The sequence below is a fragment of the Excalfactoria chinensis genome, chromosome 16, assembly GCF_039878825.1.
Source record: "Excalfactoria chinensis isolate bCotChi1 chromosome 16, bCotChi1.hap2, whole genome shotgun sequence".
NCBI lineage: Eukaryota > Metazoa > Chordata > Aves > Galliformes > Phasianidae > Excalfactoria > Excalfactoria chinensis.
In genome coordinates, this window is record NC_092840.1 from 5,959,568 (window position 1) to 5,982,077 (window position 22,510).

The 22,510-nt window shown below is 51.2% G+C and overlaps 1 protein-coding gene across 3 annotated transcripts; it reads right to left on the reverse strand.

Moving 5' to 3' along the window:
* Positions 1-21: 21 nt before the first annotated feature.
* Positions 22-15,123, reverse strand: WSCD2 (WSC domain containing 2). 3 transcript variants are annotated; one of them, XM_072350784.1, is made up of 9 exons: positions 14,455-15,123; positions 9,466-10,126; positions 6,211-6,325; positions 5,611-5,795; positions 5,049-5,170; positions 4,405-4,579; positions 3,798-3,962; positions 3,164-3,364; positions 22-1,672 (listed from the first exon to the last, which is right to left on the reverse strand). In XM_072350784.1, the coding sequence occupies exons 2-9, from the start codon at positions 9,887-9,889 to the stop codon at positions 1,320-1,322; spliced, it is 1,740 nt and encodes a 579-aa protein (XP_072206885.1). In that variant the 5' UTR covers positions 9,890-10,126; positions 14,455-15,123; the 3' UTR covers positions 22-1,319. The 3 variants fall into 3 exon arrangements, with proteins under 3 accessions (XP_072206885.1, XP_072206883.1, XP_072206884.1); XM_072350782.1 differs by lacking the exon at positions 14,455-15,123 and adding an exon at positions 13,760-14,103; XM_072350783.1 differs by lacking the exon at positions 14,455-15,123 and adding an exon at positions 11,128-11,263.
* Between the last annotated feature and the right edge of the window lie 7,387 nt (positions 15,124-22,510).

Genomic DNA, 22,510 nt, shown 5'->3' on the forward strand with positions numbered 1-22,510 from the left:
CAGACACACACAGAAACAGGGTAGCAACAAAACTCCTTTAATAGCTGGGTTGACCTGAGGATTTGTTCTGACAGAGGTAGGCAGCCACCGGCCTGCAGTGCAGGACAGGGGACACCAGGACCCTCTTTGCAAAATACATTCATGGGCGAGTGGCTCCCAATGCAAAGAGACCCCCCCCCCCCCATCCTGTCCCTTAGGCGATGTCAGCTCCTCACGCATGTTAGAAAAATATATTTTATTGATAATCTCTTTATCCAGTGGAGTTTTCTTCTTTTCCCTTGAATACAGGTTAATTGCTGTTTGTAGATTTTGAACCTGTGCACACGTGTCTATCACCATCAAGAGTTAAAAGCCAATCGTTGAGTATCTAACTCTAGAAAAGGCTGCAGACAAGATATGGCTTTTGCACCTCCATCCAGCTGAGGGAGGGTGGACACCCAGCTGTGTTGGGGTGCCTGGGGCAACGTGCAGCCCTGCACAGAGCCAGCTTTGCAGATGTCTTCCAGGCACCGAGCTCTTTTGGTTTCCTCCACACAGTAATGGCTTAGAGCTGGCTCACATCTTATCTAGACCACCACCCCACTCACCCTTCCCCAGAAACAGCTCCCTAGGGGTTTTTGTCCTTGCTTGGGAGCTTTTGCAATGAGGAATGGATGCTCCTAGTGGTCCTACATGCTCCTCTATCCAGGGTCAGTGCTTCCATTACCACACACAGAGGTGGCTCCCGAAGAACCCAGAAATGTCCCACCAAGTGCATCATGACCACCTCACCTCAATGCAAACCACAGTGCTGCCCCCCACACTGTGTTCCTCCTTGTTGGAATTATCTCCATCCCTACTGGAGACCCAGAGATGTTCAGGTAGTGCACAAAGCAGAGGGACAGCCACCCAAATCCAGCTCACACCCCAGGAGGACAGGGCCCCTACCTTGCAGCATCCATGAAAGCAAATAACTCCTTGCATTGCTAAAGATGCTGCAGCAGCCAATGTGGGAGTGGAATGGAGCTACTCAGCCCCACACCACCCCATTTACCTACTCCCACAGTGTCCAGTGGGGCCAAGGCTCACCTGCAGGATGGGGACAGGGACCAGAAACAGTGGCAGGGCACTGTGTGTCCCCTCGGTGCCCAGCTCTGTGAAGGTATCAACCAAGCAAGCTGAGCAATGGCTGGGGAGCAAACGCTTCTCATGCAGGGGGTTGATTAACAGCTCATAGCAGCAGATGGAGAATTACAAGAAAGCCACCCACTGGGTGGAAGCAGGCAGAGGAAATCAATCCTTTCCTCCCTAGGTAGGGGCAGGCCCCCCAACCATCATCGTCACCTTGGGTAGTAGTCATCCGGCACCCCTGATAGGTTACGGAGCTTCAGAGCCGCGTCCACCGTTCGGATGTATCCACTGATCATCTTCCTCATCTCAGGGGTGTAGGGGTCATATTCCAGCTTCCTCAAACCCGAGCGCTTGAAGTTGCCATCCTTCTGGCCCTCGACACAGAGCAGGCGGTCCTCACAGGCAGTGATGCCCAGCAGCCCCACCATGCGCTTCAGCTGGGTGAAGAGGTCTCGCTTGAGGTCCTCAAAGTGCACCACCAGCACCTTCCTGCCAAAGCGCAGCCAGTCCAGCGTGTGGGTCGCCCACCACGGCGCATAGTTGGCCACAAACTCCGGCCACTCTGCAAGGAGCACAGGGATAGAGAAGGTGAGCATCAGGAAACTATGGGATCCTCATGGTACTTATCTCCCTGCTCTGGTGACTCAGCCTATAGGGACGTCGCAAGGTGAGACATGTTCTGGGACGCTGGCATGTCTCACTTATCCCCATCACTTGTCTTGGCTAATTGATCTCTGCATAAAAATCGGGATAAAAAGGATAATGAAACATCGATAACAAGCAACGACTCTCCTGGAAACGCTCTCTGCACGTGGTTCATGATGCATGAAGCTCTGGGTATCTGCCTCTTCCTCTCTTCCCCAAGAAACCAATGCCTGATTAATAGCTGAAGTGTATTTAATTCCCCAAAGAATCATTAAACACGGTATCTCTTTCATTAAACAGATACGGGACAATTCACCTTGTGTAATCATATCGCATAAAACTTTGCTTTGGAACTGCTCCAGGGACCTCGTAAAATTAATGTGATGGAACAAAATAGGGATTTTGCTGAGCCTTCAGTCTCTGCTTGCTTGTAGCCAAGGGAAGAAAACTCCTGGCCGCCTATGGCCACATCCAGCATTTTCCAACACCTATTGAAGTACCCCAAAATTAGAGATGGAAATAGAGTGGGATGTTGAGGAGAGCAGGGCTTTCTGCAGGGGAAACTTGAGCTCATGGACTATGGTGACCCATACTTCTCAACCCATCTATAAAGACCTCAAACGATGGCAAACCTCCACTTTCCCAAGCAAGTTGAGCTAAAACTCAGCTAATCTGACAGTTGACCCAGGTCTTAAACACACATTAAAACATGCATCCTCTTTAGGTTGGGTATGAACCAGGAGCAATTCTTGCACCCCACAGCAGAGGGTACAAATGAGACATGGGACATGCTGTACCCAACTGCATGGGGCTGGAGCCCAGGGGGCTTCCCCATGGGTGTTGGGGGGTTATGGATGCTGGGGAGGGCTCAGATCATAACTAAAATGTCTTTGCTGGCATCAAGCACATGGTAATAACGAAATCCAGGCACATCACTGCAACAACGGAAAAAGATCCCCTTAAATAAACTCTGAATTAAGGGTAGCAGATGTTCAATCAAGCTAAATATTTTAACTCTTTCCAATGAAGTCAATTCCACAACAGCAATTTGTAAATTGCTATAATTAACAAGCCTCTGCAAGCTGTCTGTGCATGGGAAGGTGGCTCTCTCCGAGCAGCCGGGCATGTCGAATCCATTGGCAAGGCCCAAGGCAAGGAAGGAGGGGATGGAATTCACCATAAGCAGCTATGGTGTGATTTTCACCCTGCAGAAGTCTGCCCTGAGGAGGGTGTCCCTATGCTGGTGGCAGCATAGGGCTTAAGGACCCTAGAGGTCTTTTCCAACCTTAATGATTATACAGTTGCACAATAACCCTACCGACTGCAAGCCTAAGGGATGCTCCTCACCCCAGGAGACCCAACGTGGTGGCACCACAGACTGACTACACACGGACCAACTCACTCCTACCTTTACCCCTCCAGTGGGCATGTGCAGCGAAGCCGATATGCCCCCCGTATTTGCGGTTGAACTCTGCCATCAGAGCCTTGTAGGGGTTGCGGATCAGTAAGATGGCAGCATCAAAGGCCTCGATTTCCTTCTGGCCACTCTCATGGGTTTTGATGCAGATCGTCCGCCCGCTCCGCCAGTGGTCCCGTTCACCTTTGAACCCTGTCAGACAGAGCACATACAGCATTTCTATAGCTATCATTGCTGGCATCCCAAGAAGTACAGGTGAAACTTTGGCAAATGGCTGTAAAATGGGTAATTTATGTTTTCTCCTCCATTGCAATGGCATGCAGTATTAAGAGGAGCTGGCTTCTGCCTGAAGATGCTTCCTACATGCCTCAAGTCTTTTTTCCTTTTAAAATTCCTCCTTGCTGTTTAATCCTGTATGCAGCAGCTCCCCTAGAGCCTTTCCATGGGAGGCCAGCACCCATCGCTGCTGCAATGAAGACAGAAACACTGCCCCAGAAATTCCAACACCCACCATGGGCTGAAACATACTCAAGCACTATAGAGCAGCATCAGCACTCTCTGGCTACACCTGTACCTTACACCCCCCCCCCCCCCCCCCCCCCCACACACACACACCCCTACTCACCCTTGTTGTATAGGGACCCATCAAAGTAGTAGCTGCCAGTGTAGAAGCCAGTGGCAAGCTCAATCAGGTGTCGTGCCCATGTGTTGCCAGCCCCAGGAAAGCTGGCCAGGGCAACAAGCTGCTTGGAACGGGTGGGCAAGAAGCGGCGGTCCATGCAGCGGTTGTCTGTAAAGGGAAAGTAGGTTCAGCCTGCAGCATTTCCCTCCATTCCAGTCAATATTGCACTTTTAATTCCACCCCTTTGTTCAGCATGAGACAAGAGTCATTCTGGGCACTTAGTGCTTACTCCTGGTCTTCCACCCCCCTGCCCCCCACTCTATTATTTCCAATATACTGGTGGGTTCACCTGCTGGCTGCACACCACAGCTTGGTGAGAAGAGGAAAAAAACCCCAAGCAAGGAGGGATCTCATTGGAGGCAGATGGCAAACTGCGATTTCCTGCATCTCATATAAGCAGTAATTAAAAGTGTTTGTTCAGGGGACGATTTATTTCCTGGGAAACTACAATAAATTGTGATTTCTAATGAATGGCAAATAGCTATTAGGGTGCAGCTGCCTGTGGGATGGATGAAGCAGCAGCCACCCAGCGCCCCAATCCTGTGCCCACCTTGCACCTGGGTCTGGTAGACAAGTAGGAACTCGGTGGTGCCACAGCTCTCAAACTCCTCTCCAGCGCAGCGTTGGGCACAGAGCTGCTCATCCTCACGTTCATGCAGGGGGAAAAGTGTGGTGGGGAAGCCACAGTGGCAGACAGTGCCAGCCAGCACCGACAGCGGGAACTCCTGCAGAGATGGGCACATGAACAGAGCAATCCTCAGAGCCTCATTCAGGTAATTTATGTGGCACTTAGGGTCAAGGGTTATTGGGCATGGAGGTGATGGGTTGGCGGTTAGCCTTGATCATCTTGGAGGTCTCATCCAACCTCAGCAACTCTATGACTCTATGGGAAGGCATGGTGGAGATGCGTTGATCATTGGACTTTATGATCTTAGTAGTCTTTTCTAATCCTAATGATTCTATGATGATCTTGCTGGAGGCCTACTGTGAGCCCACGGGCAGAGCCAGGGCTGCTGATCTCAGGCAAAGCATTGGAGCAGGAGCAAAATCTCCTTCCCCAAGGGTGACAGCCTTTGATGAGCCACAGGACAACAAATTTCATCATTGATAAAGATCAAAGTCACACTAAACAGGATGCAGATCTATCTAGCAGGACACATCTGCTGGCTCAGCTTTGTGTGCTAGCTTCAGTACCTTCTCAGTGCAGAAGTCCACACACTTGTCCACAGACATGTTGGGCATGGGCTGGCTGGCAGGTAGAGCAATGGAGATATTGTCTGGCTGGCGGAAGCAGCCCCGGAATATCGCACTGCCATCTGCAGGGAGAGCAAACCCATCAGGATGAGTTTGTTAACAGTTTTTTTTCTAATTGGATTTTAGCTAGCTTCTTTCTGGGAGGTGTTTGGAAAGGAAAACCAACCAGGAATGCATCCTTCAATGGGGAAGAACCAAAATGTCCCTGCAGTGAGGTGTGCCTGGCTCATTGGCTGTTACAGCACATGGTGAAACCCAAAAAGCCTAAATCCAGATGGAGCTAATCCCAGCACCATCAGCCAGCATGGCCAGCTGTAAGGAGCAAGCTTTAGCAAATGGGATGAGTCCATTATTGAGCCACTCTCATCCCCTATCAACGCAATGCATTCCCAAGTTAATTTGGCTCATAGAGACTTACTACCCCCAGTATCGAACCCACCAGTAGGGGCACCAGTATTTGACCCCCAAGTGGGATCCCCATATTTAGGGAGCACAGACTCACAGCGTCGGGCAGACTCCTGGGCCAGCTCCAGGCGGTAGATGGAGAGACGGTTGGCCCCGCCGCAGGTGCTGCTCCTTTCACCCTTGCACTCCATGTTGCACTCGGATTCACTGGCATTGGGTGCCTGAACCTTATGGCCACAGTAACACTCAGCACCAAACTCCAGCCCTGCATACAGGTAGCCCCTGTGGGGGAGAGGGGTAAGTGCTGGGCATGGAACAGGAGTTGCTACTGGGGTAAGATCTGTGCTAGGGACAGTCCCTGGGGATGGGGATGGTGGTGGAGGTGATAGATGGGTGGTGAGGCCACCACTGCATAGTCAGAAGAGCCCAGCACCAACCTGCCCCATAGGAAAACAGCACTGCACAGAGCCCATCAACCCCCGACCCTTTTCTTGAAGAGTAAGACTAGTATCTTACACTCCCAGCAATAAATAAATAAATAAATAGATATAAATCAAAGCGACACACATCTAAAGGGAAATAAAGAAGTGGGGAACTGGGGGAGAGGAACAGCTGGGGCAAGGAACAGTGGCAGCAGAGAAGTCCAATGGATGCGTGGGAAATGAATGAAGGTGCGTTGCTCGCACCCCCACCCTACCGTTCAGCACAGTTGTCCTGGCAACGGAAGACTGTCATCTTCTTGTAGTCAAAGAAGGACACACCGCGCAGCGTGCGGCTCCGAGTGTTGTCCACATAGCAACCGATGTACCTGGCTGGGGAGGGGAGAGGAAAGGGTCAGAGTCTGCAGATGATGATGATGATAATGTTTATTATTAGGGATGTGCTGCGGTGCACTGGCAACTCAGGACAGGGAGAAAACAAACGGGTCCTCAGGAGGACATGGATGGGAACAGAGTTATTGGGTTAAGGAGAAATGCAGTCTGAACCAGATTTCTTTCAGCCAGGAACTCATTTTTTCCCCCTGCAGACATTAATGTAGACAATATTTGCCCAGCACTAACAGTTGGCAAAGTAAAGAGTGATGGCTGTCTGTGCTGAGAGCAAACGAGGATGCTGGTGGACAGGGAGCAGAGCTGAATAAATAGCTACAAGGAAATCATTCGTTTGACAAATTCAGCCTTTTCCAATAATCTGAGAACAAACAGTTCCATCCTTACTGCATTCCTTCCTCACAGCTGTGCCCGTCATGGACAGCACACACCCAGCTGTGCTTCTCCACCCCTACACCAAGCCAACAGCAAGACACCTTCACACAGCACACCCTCCCTACCAAAATGCCCCCATTTCCTACCTCCTGCCTGCATTGAGCATCTGCTGAGGGTCCTGCAGCAGCCCCACATCCCGCCCACCCCATTGCTGCCATGCCCCTGCACACAGCCCCATCCACACTGCAATCCGGTTTTCCAAACCAACCCAGGCGTGGGGTGGATGAAGGCAGAAAGCAACATTCCTAATAACTCAAACCACCACACAGTCGTTGTTCATTGCTCCCAATTGCTCTCAGCATAACTTGCCATTTCTGCAGTGCTGAGCAGGTTTCAGCAGGTCAGCTAATTTAGTTCGTGACAGATCTAACCAGCACAGGATCGCTCTGGCAATTTTCACAGCACCGGTGACTGATGTGCATTACGTTCAATCCATCGCTCTTGGCATATGTTGTGCTGCAACTTATTAGGAAGGCAACTGGAATAATGAGGGTGATGAAAGGACAATGGGGGAGAAAAGGGCTGGCTGCTGGTTGGACCCCGAGCACCACTGTCCATCTGTCCACCCTCTTTCCTCCCCTGCTCAAGCTGTTTAGCAAGCTAAATACAGAACCAAGGTGTTTTCTCAGGGCTGTGCTGCAGTGATGCTTGAAACAAATACCTGCCCCTGATTTTCCAGCTCGTTGATCAAAGGCTGAGCCATTCCCCAGCCCCACAAAGCTCCTCTGCAGATGCTTTCCCAAAACCACTGTGTGCAGCACCATCACAGATGATGCCCACCACCAGGAAGCGCTCAGCAACAGGCAAGGATTATCTGTATGCAACAAATCAAACCCAGTGCTCCGTGTTGCAACCCTCATCTGGCATGGGGACATCCCTGGCTGAGCGTCCACGTGGCTGCTTCCCCTCTCTTTGTGCCACTGCTTGCTCATGCACCAGAGCTGGAGGAGCCCAGCTAAAACTGATTGTAGGAAGCTGCAGTGCATACAGGCACAACAGGTTTTCATGGTGACTGACAGCTCCTGCTCGCCAGCCATCTGGCAAGGTCTTGGATGTGTCAGTTGGCATTAACAGGACATCATGGCTGCACATGGCACAGAGAATGTTCCATGGCATAATGGGATGCGAGCATCAGGGCAGGAATGTCATCCAGAGGGAGACTTCTGGTCTCATTTTAACAGTAGAAAGTACCTTAAACACCACAAGCAGCTTTACCTTCTCATTAAAAGCCCCATCACTTGGAGCAACCTTGCTCAGCCTCCATCTGCAGACAGGCAGAAATCTGCAGGCACTCAAACAAATGGGACACCCCTGGTACCAGGGCATGGGAACAACCCTGCAGAAGGATGGCATGGACATTAGGACACCCTCAGCTAAAGTATGGCAGAGACATGGGGACATCCTGGCTCTCATGCTGTGCAGCAACCATGATGCATCCTGTGGGGCTCACAGCACACGAGAAGGCAGCAGAGAACCCAACAACACCCAAACACCTTTCTGGTTAGTTACTGCTCTTCTGCTGACTTCATTCTGCATTTCCTATAATGGATAATACTGCAGCAATTGCCCTAAATACCACGGTGATCCATTACACTGCTGTCACAGGTGCACTGTACTGTGGCAAAGCTGTATTGCTGCTTCTCACAGTCCACTTTATTACTGACAACAAATCCTAACAGCTCTCCCATTGAACCAAGAAGGCAAGCTGCCGCCTTGCCAAGTGGTCACAAAGCCAGCAGGGAGGGGGCTTGCCTGGCAAACCCCAAAGACAGAGGCACAGTGGAAGCTTTCCTCTGTGTTTCACTGGGTTTTGCAGGCACTGGGTGCCAGCACCAGACGTGCAATGCTGTCTCACATCACCATGCAACCTCAAAGCATGTCAGCAAGCACGGAACTCTGCCTTTAGCTGCCTTCAGGATAAATAGATGACATTTTAAAAATCAATGAGAACTACTGCATTCACTTATGCTTGTTCATTAATAACGCTCCCGCCCAACACCACACCACAGGCAGGGAGCTCCTGGCCAAACCCAGCATGCATGTCAGGCTTCAGTGTTCATTGAAGCCAAAGAGACTGATCCTGAATTTTCAAAGGATGGGAGTTCTTGGGGCTGAGATGTCACAGAATCATCAGATTATGGTGGGAAAAGATCTCCAGGATTATCAAACCCAACCATCAACACATCATGGGATCATTAACGTTGGAAGAGACCTTCAAGATCATTGAGTCCAACTGTCAACCCACCCTCACTAAACCATGTCCCCAAAAGCCACATCTCCCTGCTTCCACCTGTCAGCACAGTCCTTGCGCATCTCCCCATCAGGCAGCCCCAAAGTGCCCATCACTGCAAGCTGCAACCTAAAGCACAGCAATACACAGGGTAAGAGCAAAGAAGTGCCCTGAATGATTGATATTTGGGAGGGGAGGGATGAAGAAGACAACCCTCCCTAAAGCATCCTCTAGACCAGTGGTTTCCAAAGCAAACCACACGCACCCTTTGGGCGTGCATGCCAGCTTACTGGGAAGGGAAAAACCCAATTTCATCATGCCATCCATATAACTTATTAATAAATACACATATACTAGTGCCACGTGCTCAGAAACATCTCACCAACATGATGCAAGACCAAAATTCCCTGGATTTCAGGGCAAGACCACCCCAGATGTGTAGCCCACCAGCCCTTACCTCTGTCCTCCTCCTTCTCACGGCCACCCCGTCCCTTGGGTGCTCGGCTCCGCACGGCGCTGTAGTCACCCACTCTGCTCCTCTCTGCTGGTTCCTTGGCCATGCCCTTGAACCAGTGCCCACGCCGCCGACCCACTGCCACCTCTTGGAAACCTCGGCTCAGCCGTGTGCCCCCCAGGTAGGGCAGTCCCAGCCCCTCACCCGCTCCAGGGCTGCGCTGGCTCCCTGTCACCCGGGGCTCCCCAGTGAAACCAGCATGCAGAAAAACCAAGCTGCCAGCTGCCAGATAGAGAGCCAAAAGCGTGAAGAAGCGCACTGGTCTTCGGCGAAAGGAGCGCTGGAATTTTACCCACAGTTTGGCCATAGCATCTTCATCCCTCCTGGAGGGCCAGGGAGATGCTCTCCTTTGTGGGGGATTCTGCATTATTCCCCTCCTAGATGAGCCCCTTGGAGGGACATAGCAGCATGGAGGAGCATGGGGAAGGGTGGAGCTTTGGAGCAGATCAGTGGGTGCAGCAGCTCTCAGCAGCAGATGATCCTGTGAGCATCTCTATTAAGATCAGGGCTGCGCACCCTGCAGATGAGCAGTGAGAAGTCCCTGGGTGCATCTCCAGCCCTGAGGCTCTCCATTCATTTCAGTCTCAGGGCGAGGAAGTTCCACCTGCAAACCAAGGAGAAGGTATTTGTTAGTGGGATATGTCACCAGCACCATGGGCCTCTACACTCCCATTACCGATGGCTCTGCTGCCTGTCATTTGCACGTCTTATTTTAGGAAAGGAGAGGAAAATAAATGGAAAAACAAAGTGCCATTAGTTTAATGGCCTCTATGTTCCTGCCATCTGTCTTCAGTTGATTAAATAAAAAATATTGGTGGAACATATGGCATGAATTATACATAAATATTTTAATTTGGGTTCCCAGACTAGTTACTCAATCACCTCTTCAATGAATTACATGCAACCCACAAAGAATCCACTCACTGGGACCCACAACCCATGGTCTTCACACACTGATCTCTCCCCAGACCCAGCAAGCAAACAAAGGTGAAGTAAAGTCAGAGTAAAGAGAGTAGCAACCAAACAAGGAGACTAGATGCTATTTGAGCTTCTATATCAGTGGACACTTCCAAACTCAGCTGTCCCTTTCCATGTTCCTACCCCCCGTATCCCCATTCACCTCTGCTCCAGCCCCAGCTCTGCTCCTGCTGGGCTACAGCAAGGCAGCACTGCATATAAAGAAGGGGCTTCAATTACTCTCATTAAGCCATCTGGAGCTCATCCTTCTCCATCATGAACTGCGGAGTTGCAGGTCAATTACTGTACATTTGCATATATTCCATTAATGCCTCTGCTAATTGTCTGGAGGAGATAATGCTCTTGCCTTACCGCTCCCTTGCTGGCTAAGGATTACAAACAGCAAGCAGAGCCGCATTCTGACCCAGCAGGGGCTCAGGGCATCACTAAGGGTAACAACATGCAATAACAGTGTTATAAACCCACCCCATGGTGGCTCCTTTATTCACCAGCCCTCCTCACTTCATTTTCCCCAGTACCCAAATGTTCCCAGCAACACTCTTGAGGATACTAAGCTGGGGAGAACCATGGGGCTCACCCCCAGGAGCACCCAAAACTCCCCATCCTCAGGGCTAAAGCCTTGCCTACCTCCTTAATTCCCAAGGTTCATCTCCCTGGCACCCAGAGATGGTGGGTAAAGATCCCAGCAGAGCTCAGCAGTTGCTTGTGATCTGAAGGAATGCGGTGCCACTAATTTATACATCTGGGCCTCCCCTTCAAATTGCTCCACAATTAGTGAGCAACAAGGTTCAGCTGCCTTCAAGCACCACCTCACATCTGACCACGACAAAAACACACTGAAGTGCTCACGTGGTTTCCCCCAGCGCAGGAGAATAATCAGCCCATTAAAAACAGCAAATTAACGAACACAAGAGTTCCATTAGGAGAAGAAGGCGATTGAACTATCCAGTTTCATCGCGTCATTAGCATTTCTTATCGGAGAGACGGGGAAAGAATAGGGCTTTAAAATAGCAAGTGATGGGCTGGAGGTGGTGGGTAGGGCAGGGTGGTGTGATGTTTGCAAGCCCCCCTCCCCCCTCTGTAACACAGACTTGCACCCTGCCAGCACCCTTGTGTCTGGAAATGTGCACAGCGTGTGAAACAGAATGCACGATCCACAGAGTGCAACACAGCTTTTGCAAGAGCCAGTGCAAGGCATGCAAGGTCTAGTTCATGCCGTGCAGGATCTGAAGCACTGTGTGGAAGATCGAATGCACGATGCACAGGATCCCATGTGTTTCGTGCAGAATACAGAGCATGGTGTAAAGGATCCATGGCACAGCATGGAAAACGTGCTGCATGCTGTGCATGAGTCAGTGCACAGTGTTCATTTGCAGGGTGTCCCCATGTCCCCGCTGCCATGCAGGGCATCCCCTCTGCACCCTCCCCACACTGTGATAGCAGCATGCAGTCATCCCACACCACCTGGATCTGGCACTTTGCAGTGTTCTTTTCTTCTCCCTAGCACTCAGGTATCCTCCAGCACAACCTGACAGGGTTGGTGGAAGGAGCGTCCCTCCCTGGAGCATCTCTCTCATGCATCCCAATGGATCATCCTTCCTTGTGCATCCCTCCCAACCATTTCACCTCTCCAACCTGCACTCCTTTCCCTGCACACCTGTCTGGATGCAAACAGGGCCAGGCTGATCCTATGTCATCCAGCAGCAGTTTGGGGACATTGCCTCCATCTCAGCCACGTTACTCAGTGCTCCCGGCTCCCTCCCATTCCCTCAGCCCCAGAGCTGCAGAAGGAGCCATCCCAGACGCTGGCACCCTTTTGACACTTAAGCTCTGTGAAAAAGGTGATTTAATTCCATTCAAATGATTCCATGTAGCTGGGAATTGGCTTAACCTAATGAGTCTTAATACATATTATGTTCTAGGTATTTTACGCCCAGTCTGCAAAATCCAGTTATAGGTTTCAATACGCCTTAGTGAGCCAAGATGTGCACCGGAGAGGATAAGCACTACCAACAGGACCAACCCCATGCTGCATATATTGGCATAAACCCCACAAAGCCCATAGGAGGTCCATGGGGCCATCAGCCAAGGGCTGGCAGCTGTGACCCCCCCCCCCTTAACCCTCCCCAGACTGCCCCAGATTTCACATAATTCACCCATATAGCCCATGCTTCACCCTCTGCTAATGTGGGCTTTGCTCAACCCTCAGTAATATAGGATTATGCACAGCACAGGGGCAATTAGGAAAACGAGCTTTTGGAGCAGCAGACAATGCCTTCTCCAGCCTATTTAAATGAGTACAGTACAAAAGATTTGTTCTTGCAACTCCTGTTTTAGAGCTCCTTCCCAGGGGGGCTGATTTCTTTCTTCTTCTGCACACCCACCCCTATGGCATCCTGCTGCTCTTATAGCCCCACACCGGCAAGAGAATTCGAAGCAGATCCCAACGTGCAATGGCAAACGGTTGCACTGCATCTGAGGCTGCCTCCATTCAGTTGAATTCTGCTGTGCTTCCCAAATCGAAGTGTCTGGGGGACAGAAAAGCCCTGGAGCCACCACATCCCACTGCCCGACGGTTGTGTGTGGGGTGACACAATGGGGTCACTGAGCATCCACAGCCAGAGCCTGCCTGCTTCCATTGCCCTGTGCAAGGCTGAGGTCCCAGACACATAGGGAAAGGGAATGTGCCTGTGGGAAGGGGAAACTGGGCACAACCTGCCCAGGAGTTATGGCAGAGTCAGAGGGGGAAGGAGCAGGGGATGGGCAGGAGCATCTCAGGGCTGGACCCCAATACCAGAGAGTGCTCCCCAGCTCCACAGTGCCGGGAAACTTTATTTAACCCCATCCTGATGCCAGGAATGGAGAGCAGTGCTCAGCTCAAGGTAACCTTCACACACTTCCCCTCTGCCTCCTGCTTCTTGGTGCATTTTCTTTTCTATTTTTTTTTTTTTAAAAAGCTTTACATTAAAATCTTCCACTGAGATGCCGAACGGATCAAATAAACAGGGGAGGCTCGTGGCAGGAGATCGCCATCCTCCAGCCTCCTGCAGATTGCAGGGGGGAGGAGAAGTCCCTGTGCCTCTCCAAACCCAAACCCAAACCCAAACCCACGGCTCCGGCAGCAGAAGGCAGCACAAAGCCCCACGGCCACATTTTGGGAGGATGTTGGATCTTTTTTTCTTCCTTTTTTCAACCCTCAGCCCCCCAGACCATCCCCTCGCTTACAACCCCAGTCCCCATCACCCCCCCTCCCTCCTACCTGCACCCAGCGCTCTCCGATATCGCCGTCCCTGCTCTGCCGCCCCTCCATCCCCTCGGAGCCGGGGGGGCAGCGGGGCCGGGGGGCAGCAGGCAGCAGTTCCACCCCCCCCCAGGCCATTCCCCACCGCTGCGCTCCGCTCGGTTCGGTTCGGCCGCAGAGCTGCGCGCAACCCGAAGCCGCTGCGATTCGGTCCTACAGCGCTGCGTGCGTTTAACTCCTTCCCTGCCGCTGCTTTGTGCCCTTCGGTTCTTTATTTTATAGATACGACTTTTTCGGTGCACGGTCACTCTGGGTGATGCAGGGACGAAGCACCCACCCGAACCCACTAAACCCACATTCCGATCCATGCAAACCTCCCACCCGCTCAGGTTCAGCCCAGGATTTCCCAGCCGGGACTGAAAAATAAGGTTTGCCCCTTTTATCTGAGGCCACAGCAATTAATTAAAAAAATAATAATCACACATACAAAATCAATTAGAAACTTCCCCTCGAGCAGCAAAAATTGGGATGGTAAAACATGGTAAGAGAGGGGTTGAACCCGTGCTTGTCTCAGCAACTTTAGCTCTAGGGGGGGGGAGTTTGGAGGGCAGCCCCTCTGAGCCCACCCAGTGCCAACCTACAGCCACTCCGAGCCCACCCAGTGCCACCCCACAGTCTCTCTATGCCCGGAATAATCAGATCTGAAGGAGTACCTCTGTGTTGGTGCGATGAAGGTTGGAACCCTCCGTGCCATGGCCCCTTCTGCTGCCCACCCGGCTCCTTTGTTTCAGGCGGGGGGTATGGGGGCTGGACGGGGGGGGGGGGGGTTGTCCTCCTGATGGCCCCAAAGCAATGGGGTCACGGCACGAGGGGCAGCCTCCGGGCTCTCGTTGGCTGGCCTTGAGCTGTGAGAGAAGGACGACGGCTGGGAATGCACCCGCAGAGGGAAACTGCAGCCTCAGCGCCGTCCTTGCTGGCTGCCGGAGCATCCATGTGCGATGGAGCATCCGAAGCTGCCCCGGGCAGACGCACGCAGGGACGGCGGCGACGTTACCATAGGAAACCGAGATGGGGAGCGCTGCCTCTGCTTGGTGCTATTTTTATCGTGTTGGGTTTCTCGGTGTGGCCTCCCTCCCTCCTACCCGGGCTGTCATCCCTGCAGCTCCACGGCGAGTTATTAACAATCCCAAATTGCAAATCCTACTGGGATGTGCTGTGTGTTCTCCGGATGGGCATCGGCCAGAAGGAAGTTTGCTGCTTGCAAAGACCTCGCTGGTTTCTCTCCGCATCTCAGAGCTGGGGGAGCAGCGAGGAAGCGTCTGCGAGATGCAAACATGTGGGTTTTGCAGCGTGAAGAACCAAACCAGCTCCGAGCGTGGCTGCATGTGTGAGAGAGCAGAGAGATGATGGCTAAAATTAGAATTTGCAAAAAAATAACTCAGAGTTTTGAGGGGGTTTTTCGGGGGGAAGAGGGGGGGGAGGGTGGATGGAGATCTAGGAGCCATTGGGGGATGCTGGGCTGGGGGAATGCTTCCCATGGGTGTAAATGGGAATCATTCTGGATCACGGACTCCAGAGCCTCTGTTTGTCCACATTCTATAGGCTTTGAATGGCATTTATTTCCATCCTTAACCCATTGCAAGGGGACACATGACATTGCTCTGAAGTGTCCCTAAGTGCCAGTGCCACCCCACCTCTATGTCAGGGATGTTGAGTTTGAAGCCAAAAGCCGATGTCAATGTTTCTTTAAACATCCTTATCAGGGGAAGCAGCACCGGGGTGACGTTCATTGGGTACAGACACATACATGGGATTGTGTCCAGAGGGCCACCACTGAAGGGAGGTGGCAGTGCTGCTCTATGGGGCTCTTAGATATTTCTAATTCCCTGGGGCTGTCTCTGGAGGGCTCCTCGGTGGGGAAAAGAAGGAGGACGTGGTGCATTATAATACTAAAAAGAAAGGAAGAAAGAAAAGCAGCCAGCATCAAATCTCATTTTGAGGATTATGAAGTGCCAGAACACACACAGACACCAAGAAGAAAAAAAGCTGTAAACAGGATGCCTGAAAAGATCTTAAGCATAAAGGTCAGAATCTACAATTTAAATGGCTCGCTGTTGCTTTCTTGCTCTGTGCCACTAATGAGCCGCCATGCGAAAAACCAAGTTTGTTCTTGAAACCACTGCTCTGAGTCCTTCTGTGATTCAAAATGTCAGCTTTTTGAGCAGCACATCCTGCCCCGGGGTGCTGGAGACAGTGTGGCTGGAGATGGGTGGTGGTGGAGCTGGAGCTGCCTTCCTGCCTTCCCAAAGAGGTGGTGAGGTCACTGTCCCCAGAGGTGTCCAGGGAATGCAGAGATGTGGCACTGAGGGACGTGGTTTAGTGGAGGGGGTGAGCTGGGGTTGGACTTGCTGAGCTTGGTGATCTTTTCCAGCCTTAATGACTCCGAGATGAGAAGATGAATCCAGAGTTTGCAGACATTGCGCCAAGTGGAAACCAATGGGATGAGGAGATGCCTTTGGGTCATTCATTGCTTAAATCCTTGCCAGGGGGCTGGAAAATCACCACTATCCCTGAGACATCTATGCCAAAACTCCATGGGCAGCAGGGCTGCGTTATCAGGGAGCAGTGCAGGTGGTTGCCTGTCCTCTTCTTTCCCAATTTGCACTGTTGCATCACATCCACTAGGGACCATCCCCAGCACCACATCCCTGGCCCCATGGGAGCAGCAAGCATCTTCCCAAGGGACCGTGCCTCCCAGGTGCCATCCTCAGGAGCACTCACCTCTCCAGCTCTGCATTTTCTTAATTAACTCATTAGGATGGCAGCGATGGCGATGCAAGCCTCATGGGAGAGTTCTGCAAGCACAGAATGGAATCGGAGACTGAACATCAAAAGCATTTTAGGGAAGAAGGAGGAAGAGGAGCGATGTATGAGAAGATAGGTTTGCATGTGTACGCACAGCTCATTAGGGGAGGATGTGGCCTCCCATGTGTTGGCATTGTTTTTGTGACTGTTTGGAGCTCAGGGAACTAAAACACAAAACAAACAAGAAGAAAGAGGGAAGCGTGTGGATTAAAGCTGGAAGGAAGACGATTAAGGGATTGAAGGGGAAAGAAGCGCAGAGGGTGTAGATGGAGGGGATGGCTCCCTGCTCCGCCTTAGGAAACAAAAGGGGGAGAAAGAAAAGATTTTGATAAGCGCTTTAAAAAATTCTTGAGGTTTCTGTTTCTCTGTTTATTTATTTCCTCCCTGGGATAAAGTCCTGGAATAAAACATCCCTTTTGTCAGCGGGCCCCGGGGGAGGAGGGCACACGTCATCTCCCCTATGGATAAATTACAGCTCTGCAAGGGTGGGACAGCAGGAGGGGACAGCTGGGGCAGGAGGGGATGGATAAGGGCTGTGCATAAAGCTTTGTACAAAAGCCCTATCCACAGCAAGGGATAAAGCCTCAGAGTAAAGGGAACCACATGGGGCAGATCATGGGTGACGTAACCCCAAAGATGTTGCTGGACCCTGAGTTCCCTATGGGGTGAAACCTCTTCTCATTGTCTCCTGCAAAAGAACCCATGCTGGCTGATGCCATATGGAGCCATTCCCCTCACCTTGGAGATGAGTGCAGTATTTTTATTAGTATCGTTATTATACTGCTCTTGGCTGAGAGCTGCCCTCCACCAAATGATGCTGTGAAGATTCCTGCAGCTAATTCCCGATAACGTTAAGATACTGAAGGGAGAATATAACCCATAAAGTCTAGGTCTACTTGTTCCTGTACTGAAGGAATGGCTTTTTCAGCCATTCCCTGGTGTGATGAACGGGGGTGGTACATCACAAATTAACTGCCAGTAAAATTCCGGCTGGTAGAAACATGAAGGAGCTGTTTTTCAATGGAAGCTGTAAAACCATCTCCTGAAGGAGATCAGCTTCAGCCCCCAGCTCCCCGCCTGCTTACAGAGCCACCATCTGCTTCTGATGGTGCCATCCTTATCCCAAATCAGCAATGCCCCAAGCTGTCAGCTGGAAACTGCTTGGACCTGCCTCATAACTGTCACAGCCACAGCTCTGGTTCTGGTCCTGGACTTGGTCCCAGTCTTGGTTCTAGTTCTGGTCTTGATCCTCATCCCAGACATGGTCCTTATCCTTGGACCTTATTCTTGCCCTGGTCCTAATCTTGCTCTTAGACCTGGACTTGGCTCCGGTCTTGGTTCTGACTGTGGCCTGGATCCTTATCTACTCCCTATTCCTAGCCCTGCACATCTCCAAGCCCATTGCAGCAGGACATTCCCACTGGGGATAGGAAGCCTCTTGGGACAGGTCTGCAGCCCTCACCTGAGAACGTTATCCAGCAGTGACAACTGTATTTCACTGCCCGTGGCAGCCAGAGTTCCCCACTGCAGCATAATCTGCCTTTATTATTTCTTTCTGCTCTTTCCATTTCCTCGTTTGCGTGTTACAGATGAGCTGAGAGCACGCTATCATCTGGACCCATTTTCCCCCTCTGGCAAGAGGGAATTCATCACCAGTTTCATACAAAAAGAAAAGAGGAGTGAGAGAAAGAGAGAGTGTATTTTGGCAGTCCTGGTGTCCCCAGGGACTCTGCAGTGCATGGGACAGGCTGGACCCTGTAGACCAGCCCTGCTGTCCCCAGGCTGAGAGCAGGAGATTACTGCAGCTTTAGAGCAGACACGTGTAATGGCCGTGTCCTAGTTTTTGTGAGCAGAATCCAGCATAAAAAAGCCACATTAGAGATGAGAGCAAATATAGTAACTTGCTCTCACATTGGCTCTTCCAGCATTACCAGCTAGAAAGCCACGCTGGGGTCACCAAAGCAAATGAAGAAGGGGTCCTTTGACCCCCACCTCTCCCTCCTTCTTGATAGAAAATCATCTCCAGCCTCACTGCCAGCTGTCCAACACAGCCATGTGGTCATATCAGCTCTGTCGGGGTCAGCAGCTGATCTGTCTGCCTGCCCCCAGGAGGAGGCACCTGGCAGATCCTGTCCCTGTCCTCATCTCTGCTCCTGTGCCTGTCCTTGGCCCTCTCCCCATTCACAGTCCTTCTGCTGTCCTTGTGCCTGTCCCCATCTTTATCCTCCACTTCATCCTATCCCCATTCTATTCCCATCCTAGTTCCCATTTCTATCTTATTGCCACTCTCATACTACCCCCATATCTTCCCCATCCTCACCTTATGCCATTTCCATTCCCGTCCTTACCCCATTCCTATCCTATACCGATCCTCATCTAATGTCATTTCCATCCCCATTCCCATCTCCATCCCTTTCCTATTGTCCATCTCATTCTTACCCCATCCTCATTCTATCCCCATCCCGTCCCCATGGAGCAGTGGGAGCTGCCACTGCAGAAGTCACCTTGCTGTCTCAGGCAGCTCATTCCTGTCAAAGTAAAGGCATTAATTTCAATATCATTACTAATTACTAATTAAAAGTCCTAAATCACTGGAAGCAGAGGCTCTGCCCCTGGGAAGGCTGTGTTCCCATTCTGGCACATCTCACCTGAATCACCCAGCCCAGCTGGAACCAAAATTGTACCACAGCAGCCAAACGTGGGCTCCCAAATTAAAAGAGCCAATTAAAGCTATTTAATCACTAGCTGCTGCCAGAAGGGAGCTGGAGGAGCAGTATGGGACCATCCCCCAGCACCATCCCCCTCCCTGCCACCACCATGTCCCCACCTCAAGCCACAGCTCAGCTGTGTGTTCACCGTCTGCGCTCCATTATCACCAATCAATATAACAGTTATTACCTAATGGGCTAAAACTGTAATTCTAATGTCCCAGATCTGCATATTACGGTGCAGCTAATTGGTACAGAACCGATGCCGGGGCTTAATGAAAATGTAAATTCAGGCACGTTAATCAAACAATTATTTCTCAACCACAAGACAGACAGCGCTAAACCCAATTAAGAAGTAAACAAAGTTAATCAGTGAACAGAAAACGGTTGCTAATCGTATAAATACGTTGCAAGGAAGAAATATTAGGCAATAAGTTATTAAAGATTCCCAAACCTGCTCCTCTCACTACAGTCCTTAATAACCCAGCACTCTGGCTTCCTGGAAGCACCATCTCGATTTTATTAAAGCATTTGTTCTGCTTTAAGCTCTACTGGGCACCAGAGAACAAGAAATATATTACACTGCAAGATGAATAATTGCATCAATTTAAAATAATAGGGCTGGGGACTGAACACGTGTGTGGGTGACACCTAATGTTGAGACCAATGTATTTGGGGCTTAATTATCAGAAGTTAGTGCTTTTCCAGCTCAAAAGTTAATTCTAAGTCAGACATAAAAGTTGTAAAAAGCCACAAACGTTAACGCCGTCGGCATTTCTCTTTCCTCTACGTGTTCGTAGCTCCTTGTCAGAACCTGCTTGCTTAGCACAATTTCTGTACATAAATGGGAATACTGCTCCCCAGCCTTACTTCTGCTGGCTGTTCATTTGCACAGCAAAGTGATTTGAATTCCTTGCAGCACCGTCGCACTTTCTGCAGCCTTATGAGGAGAGTGCAGTGGGCTGGGGGCTTGGTGGGGTGGCAAGTAATAAGCTGAGGGCAACTGCACCCCACCAGAAGCAACCTGGACAATAATTGGAGTGAGGAGACATCAGTGATGGAAAGCAGGCAGTAGGGTCACTGCTGCAGCTGTGGGTCATGGTGATGGACAAGGTGATGGTCAGGATGATGGCCAAAATGATCGCCAAGAGGACGGCCAAGACAACCACCAAGTTGATGGCCAAGAGGATGGTCAAACGATGGCCAAGATGGTAGCCAAGACAATGGTCAAATGATGGCCAAGGTGCTGCCTCAGCCTGGGTCTCCATCTGGGGAGTGCTGGCTCAGGATGGAAGGTGTTCAGGGCACTCTGGGGACAGGATACTGCTGCTATCACTGATGTGTCCCTGATCCTGGGGCCATGGCCAGGGCTGGGGGCACCACCATACATTTCGGGGATGATTCAGCCCTTTTGCTTCATCCTATTTGCATGCAAGCCTTGCACTCAGGGCAAGGTAAAACCTGTCTGGGAAAAACAAAGTTCAGCCAAAACCAGACACAGTGTGTTCCTTGGCAGCAAATCCTCTCCACATTCCTATATTTTCCGTCCCAAAGCCACTTCCTCATTTCCCTTCTGGCCTCAATGGCCCCTAACTAGCACTGAAACATTGTCCTGGTGCCCCACACCCTAGCTAAGCAACTTAATAAAAGTGCCCCACCTTTTGGACATCCCTAGCTGCCCCTTGTCCTGATGGGATAACAAGGACACCACCTAGGAGAAGGTGAGGGGAGGCAAAGGATGCTGCAGGGAGAACCCATGGTGCCTCCAGTTCTACTCCAACATCATGGCACATCCTGGACTGCAGTGAACAGCACCCAGAGACCTGGCAGCCCTCAGGGTGCTCCTTTCCCTGACATCACCACTTGATCCCAAGTCTCTCCAGAGCAGATATGCTGTGCCAGCACAGCATTCTAGTCCATTGCTTGGCTGCAGGGGAAAGAATTCAATTTTCAGCTTTCTGAGCCCAAACGGTGGCTGGCTGCTGCTGCTCTGCAGCACCCGCCTTGTTGGCATTCTCCAGCAGTGCTGCAGGCTCAGCAGGCCCAGAGCTGCTGCAGAGCACTGAATTATTCAGCCGCAGCAAGGCTGTGCTGATGGAGCCGGTGAGGGCTCTGAGCGCTGCCAGGGGAAGGACTGAGCTGAAGGTTTTTGGAGCTCCCAGAGCTGTGTCCTGATTCCAAAAGTGACAAATCCAGGGCAGCAGCTGCCACAGCTCTCACCCTGATAGGCACCTGCCTAAAAAAATATTAAGCTAAAAGCTGGGGGGGGGACCCACACCAAAAAGCCTCAGCCCTGAAGAGGAGAAAAACCACTATGGGGACATCACAAGTGGCAGCCATCAGGAGACCTTGGTGGCATCTCAGCACACACCATACCACCAGCCCTGTGGTCCCAGCCACCCATTTATTGGGATGCTGCCATGATGGATGGCACAGAAAAGATCCACTGGGTTTTATTGGCACAAAAGGTCTGGCAATCAATCCAGACAAGCATCTAGGGTCCAGTCTGAGTTGCTCATTGACTAAATTGCCTAAGTGCTGGGCATGCATTTCTCCAATGTAGGCATAGATGCTTGAGATAGGCAGGGTGATGCCTCTGAAGTACATGGGAAGGGGAGGAAGGCTGCACCTCATCCTGGCACCATCCATTGACATCCTCCAGTATGAAAAGAGCTGCTCTGCTGGTGAGGGTAAGGAGAGCTGTCAGGGCAGGAGGCAACACAGAGAGATGGGTACAAGGAGGATGGGTTTAATTGGGTCACTTCGGGTGCGAAGGACGGCTATGTGGCAGGTGGCCAAGGTGACTGCTGCATCCCTCTCCCCCGCCATTTGGAGATTAAATGAGCCCAGTGCCAAGAGCACTCAAGCCCTGTCCTTCACGCTCCTGTTGTCCCCAGGGAGGATGCTGGCCAGCCTTCCAGTCCCCATCTGCTTCAGGCACAGGAAGCTCCGCAGTGCCCTGGGTCACCCTGCGGCTATGGGATGGGTCATGGGTTGGTTGAAGCATCATTCCCCACACAGCATAACCAGCCAATTACAGAGATTGCGAGGGCACAAGTGCCTTCCCCGGGTCATTTTTCAAGCGATTAAAAATAAAAAGGCCCAAGCGCAGCTCATATTTCAGCATTAATGTTGCTGCCAAATATTATCATGTCAACGCGGGCTGGAAAACGGAAGCAATCAATAAGAGAGAGGC

What these genes read in the sequence shown, in the direction of transcription:
- WSCD2 (XM_072350784.1), bottom strand. Translation starts at nt 9,889, where the DNA reads ATGCAGAATCCCCCACAAAGGAGAGCATCTCCCTGGCCCTCCAGGAGG. An exon ending in CAGGACAACTGTGCTGAACG is followed by an intron (nt 5,796 to 6,210) that starts GTAGGGTGGGGG and finishes TCTCCCCCACAG; the next exon opens with GGGCTACCTGTATGCAGGGC. An exon ending in TGGGTCCCTATACAACAAGG is followed by an intron (nt 3,365 to 3,797) that starts GTGAGTAGGGGT and finishes TCTGTCTGACAG; the next exon opens with GGTTCAAAGGTGAACGGGAC.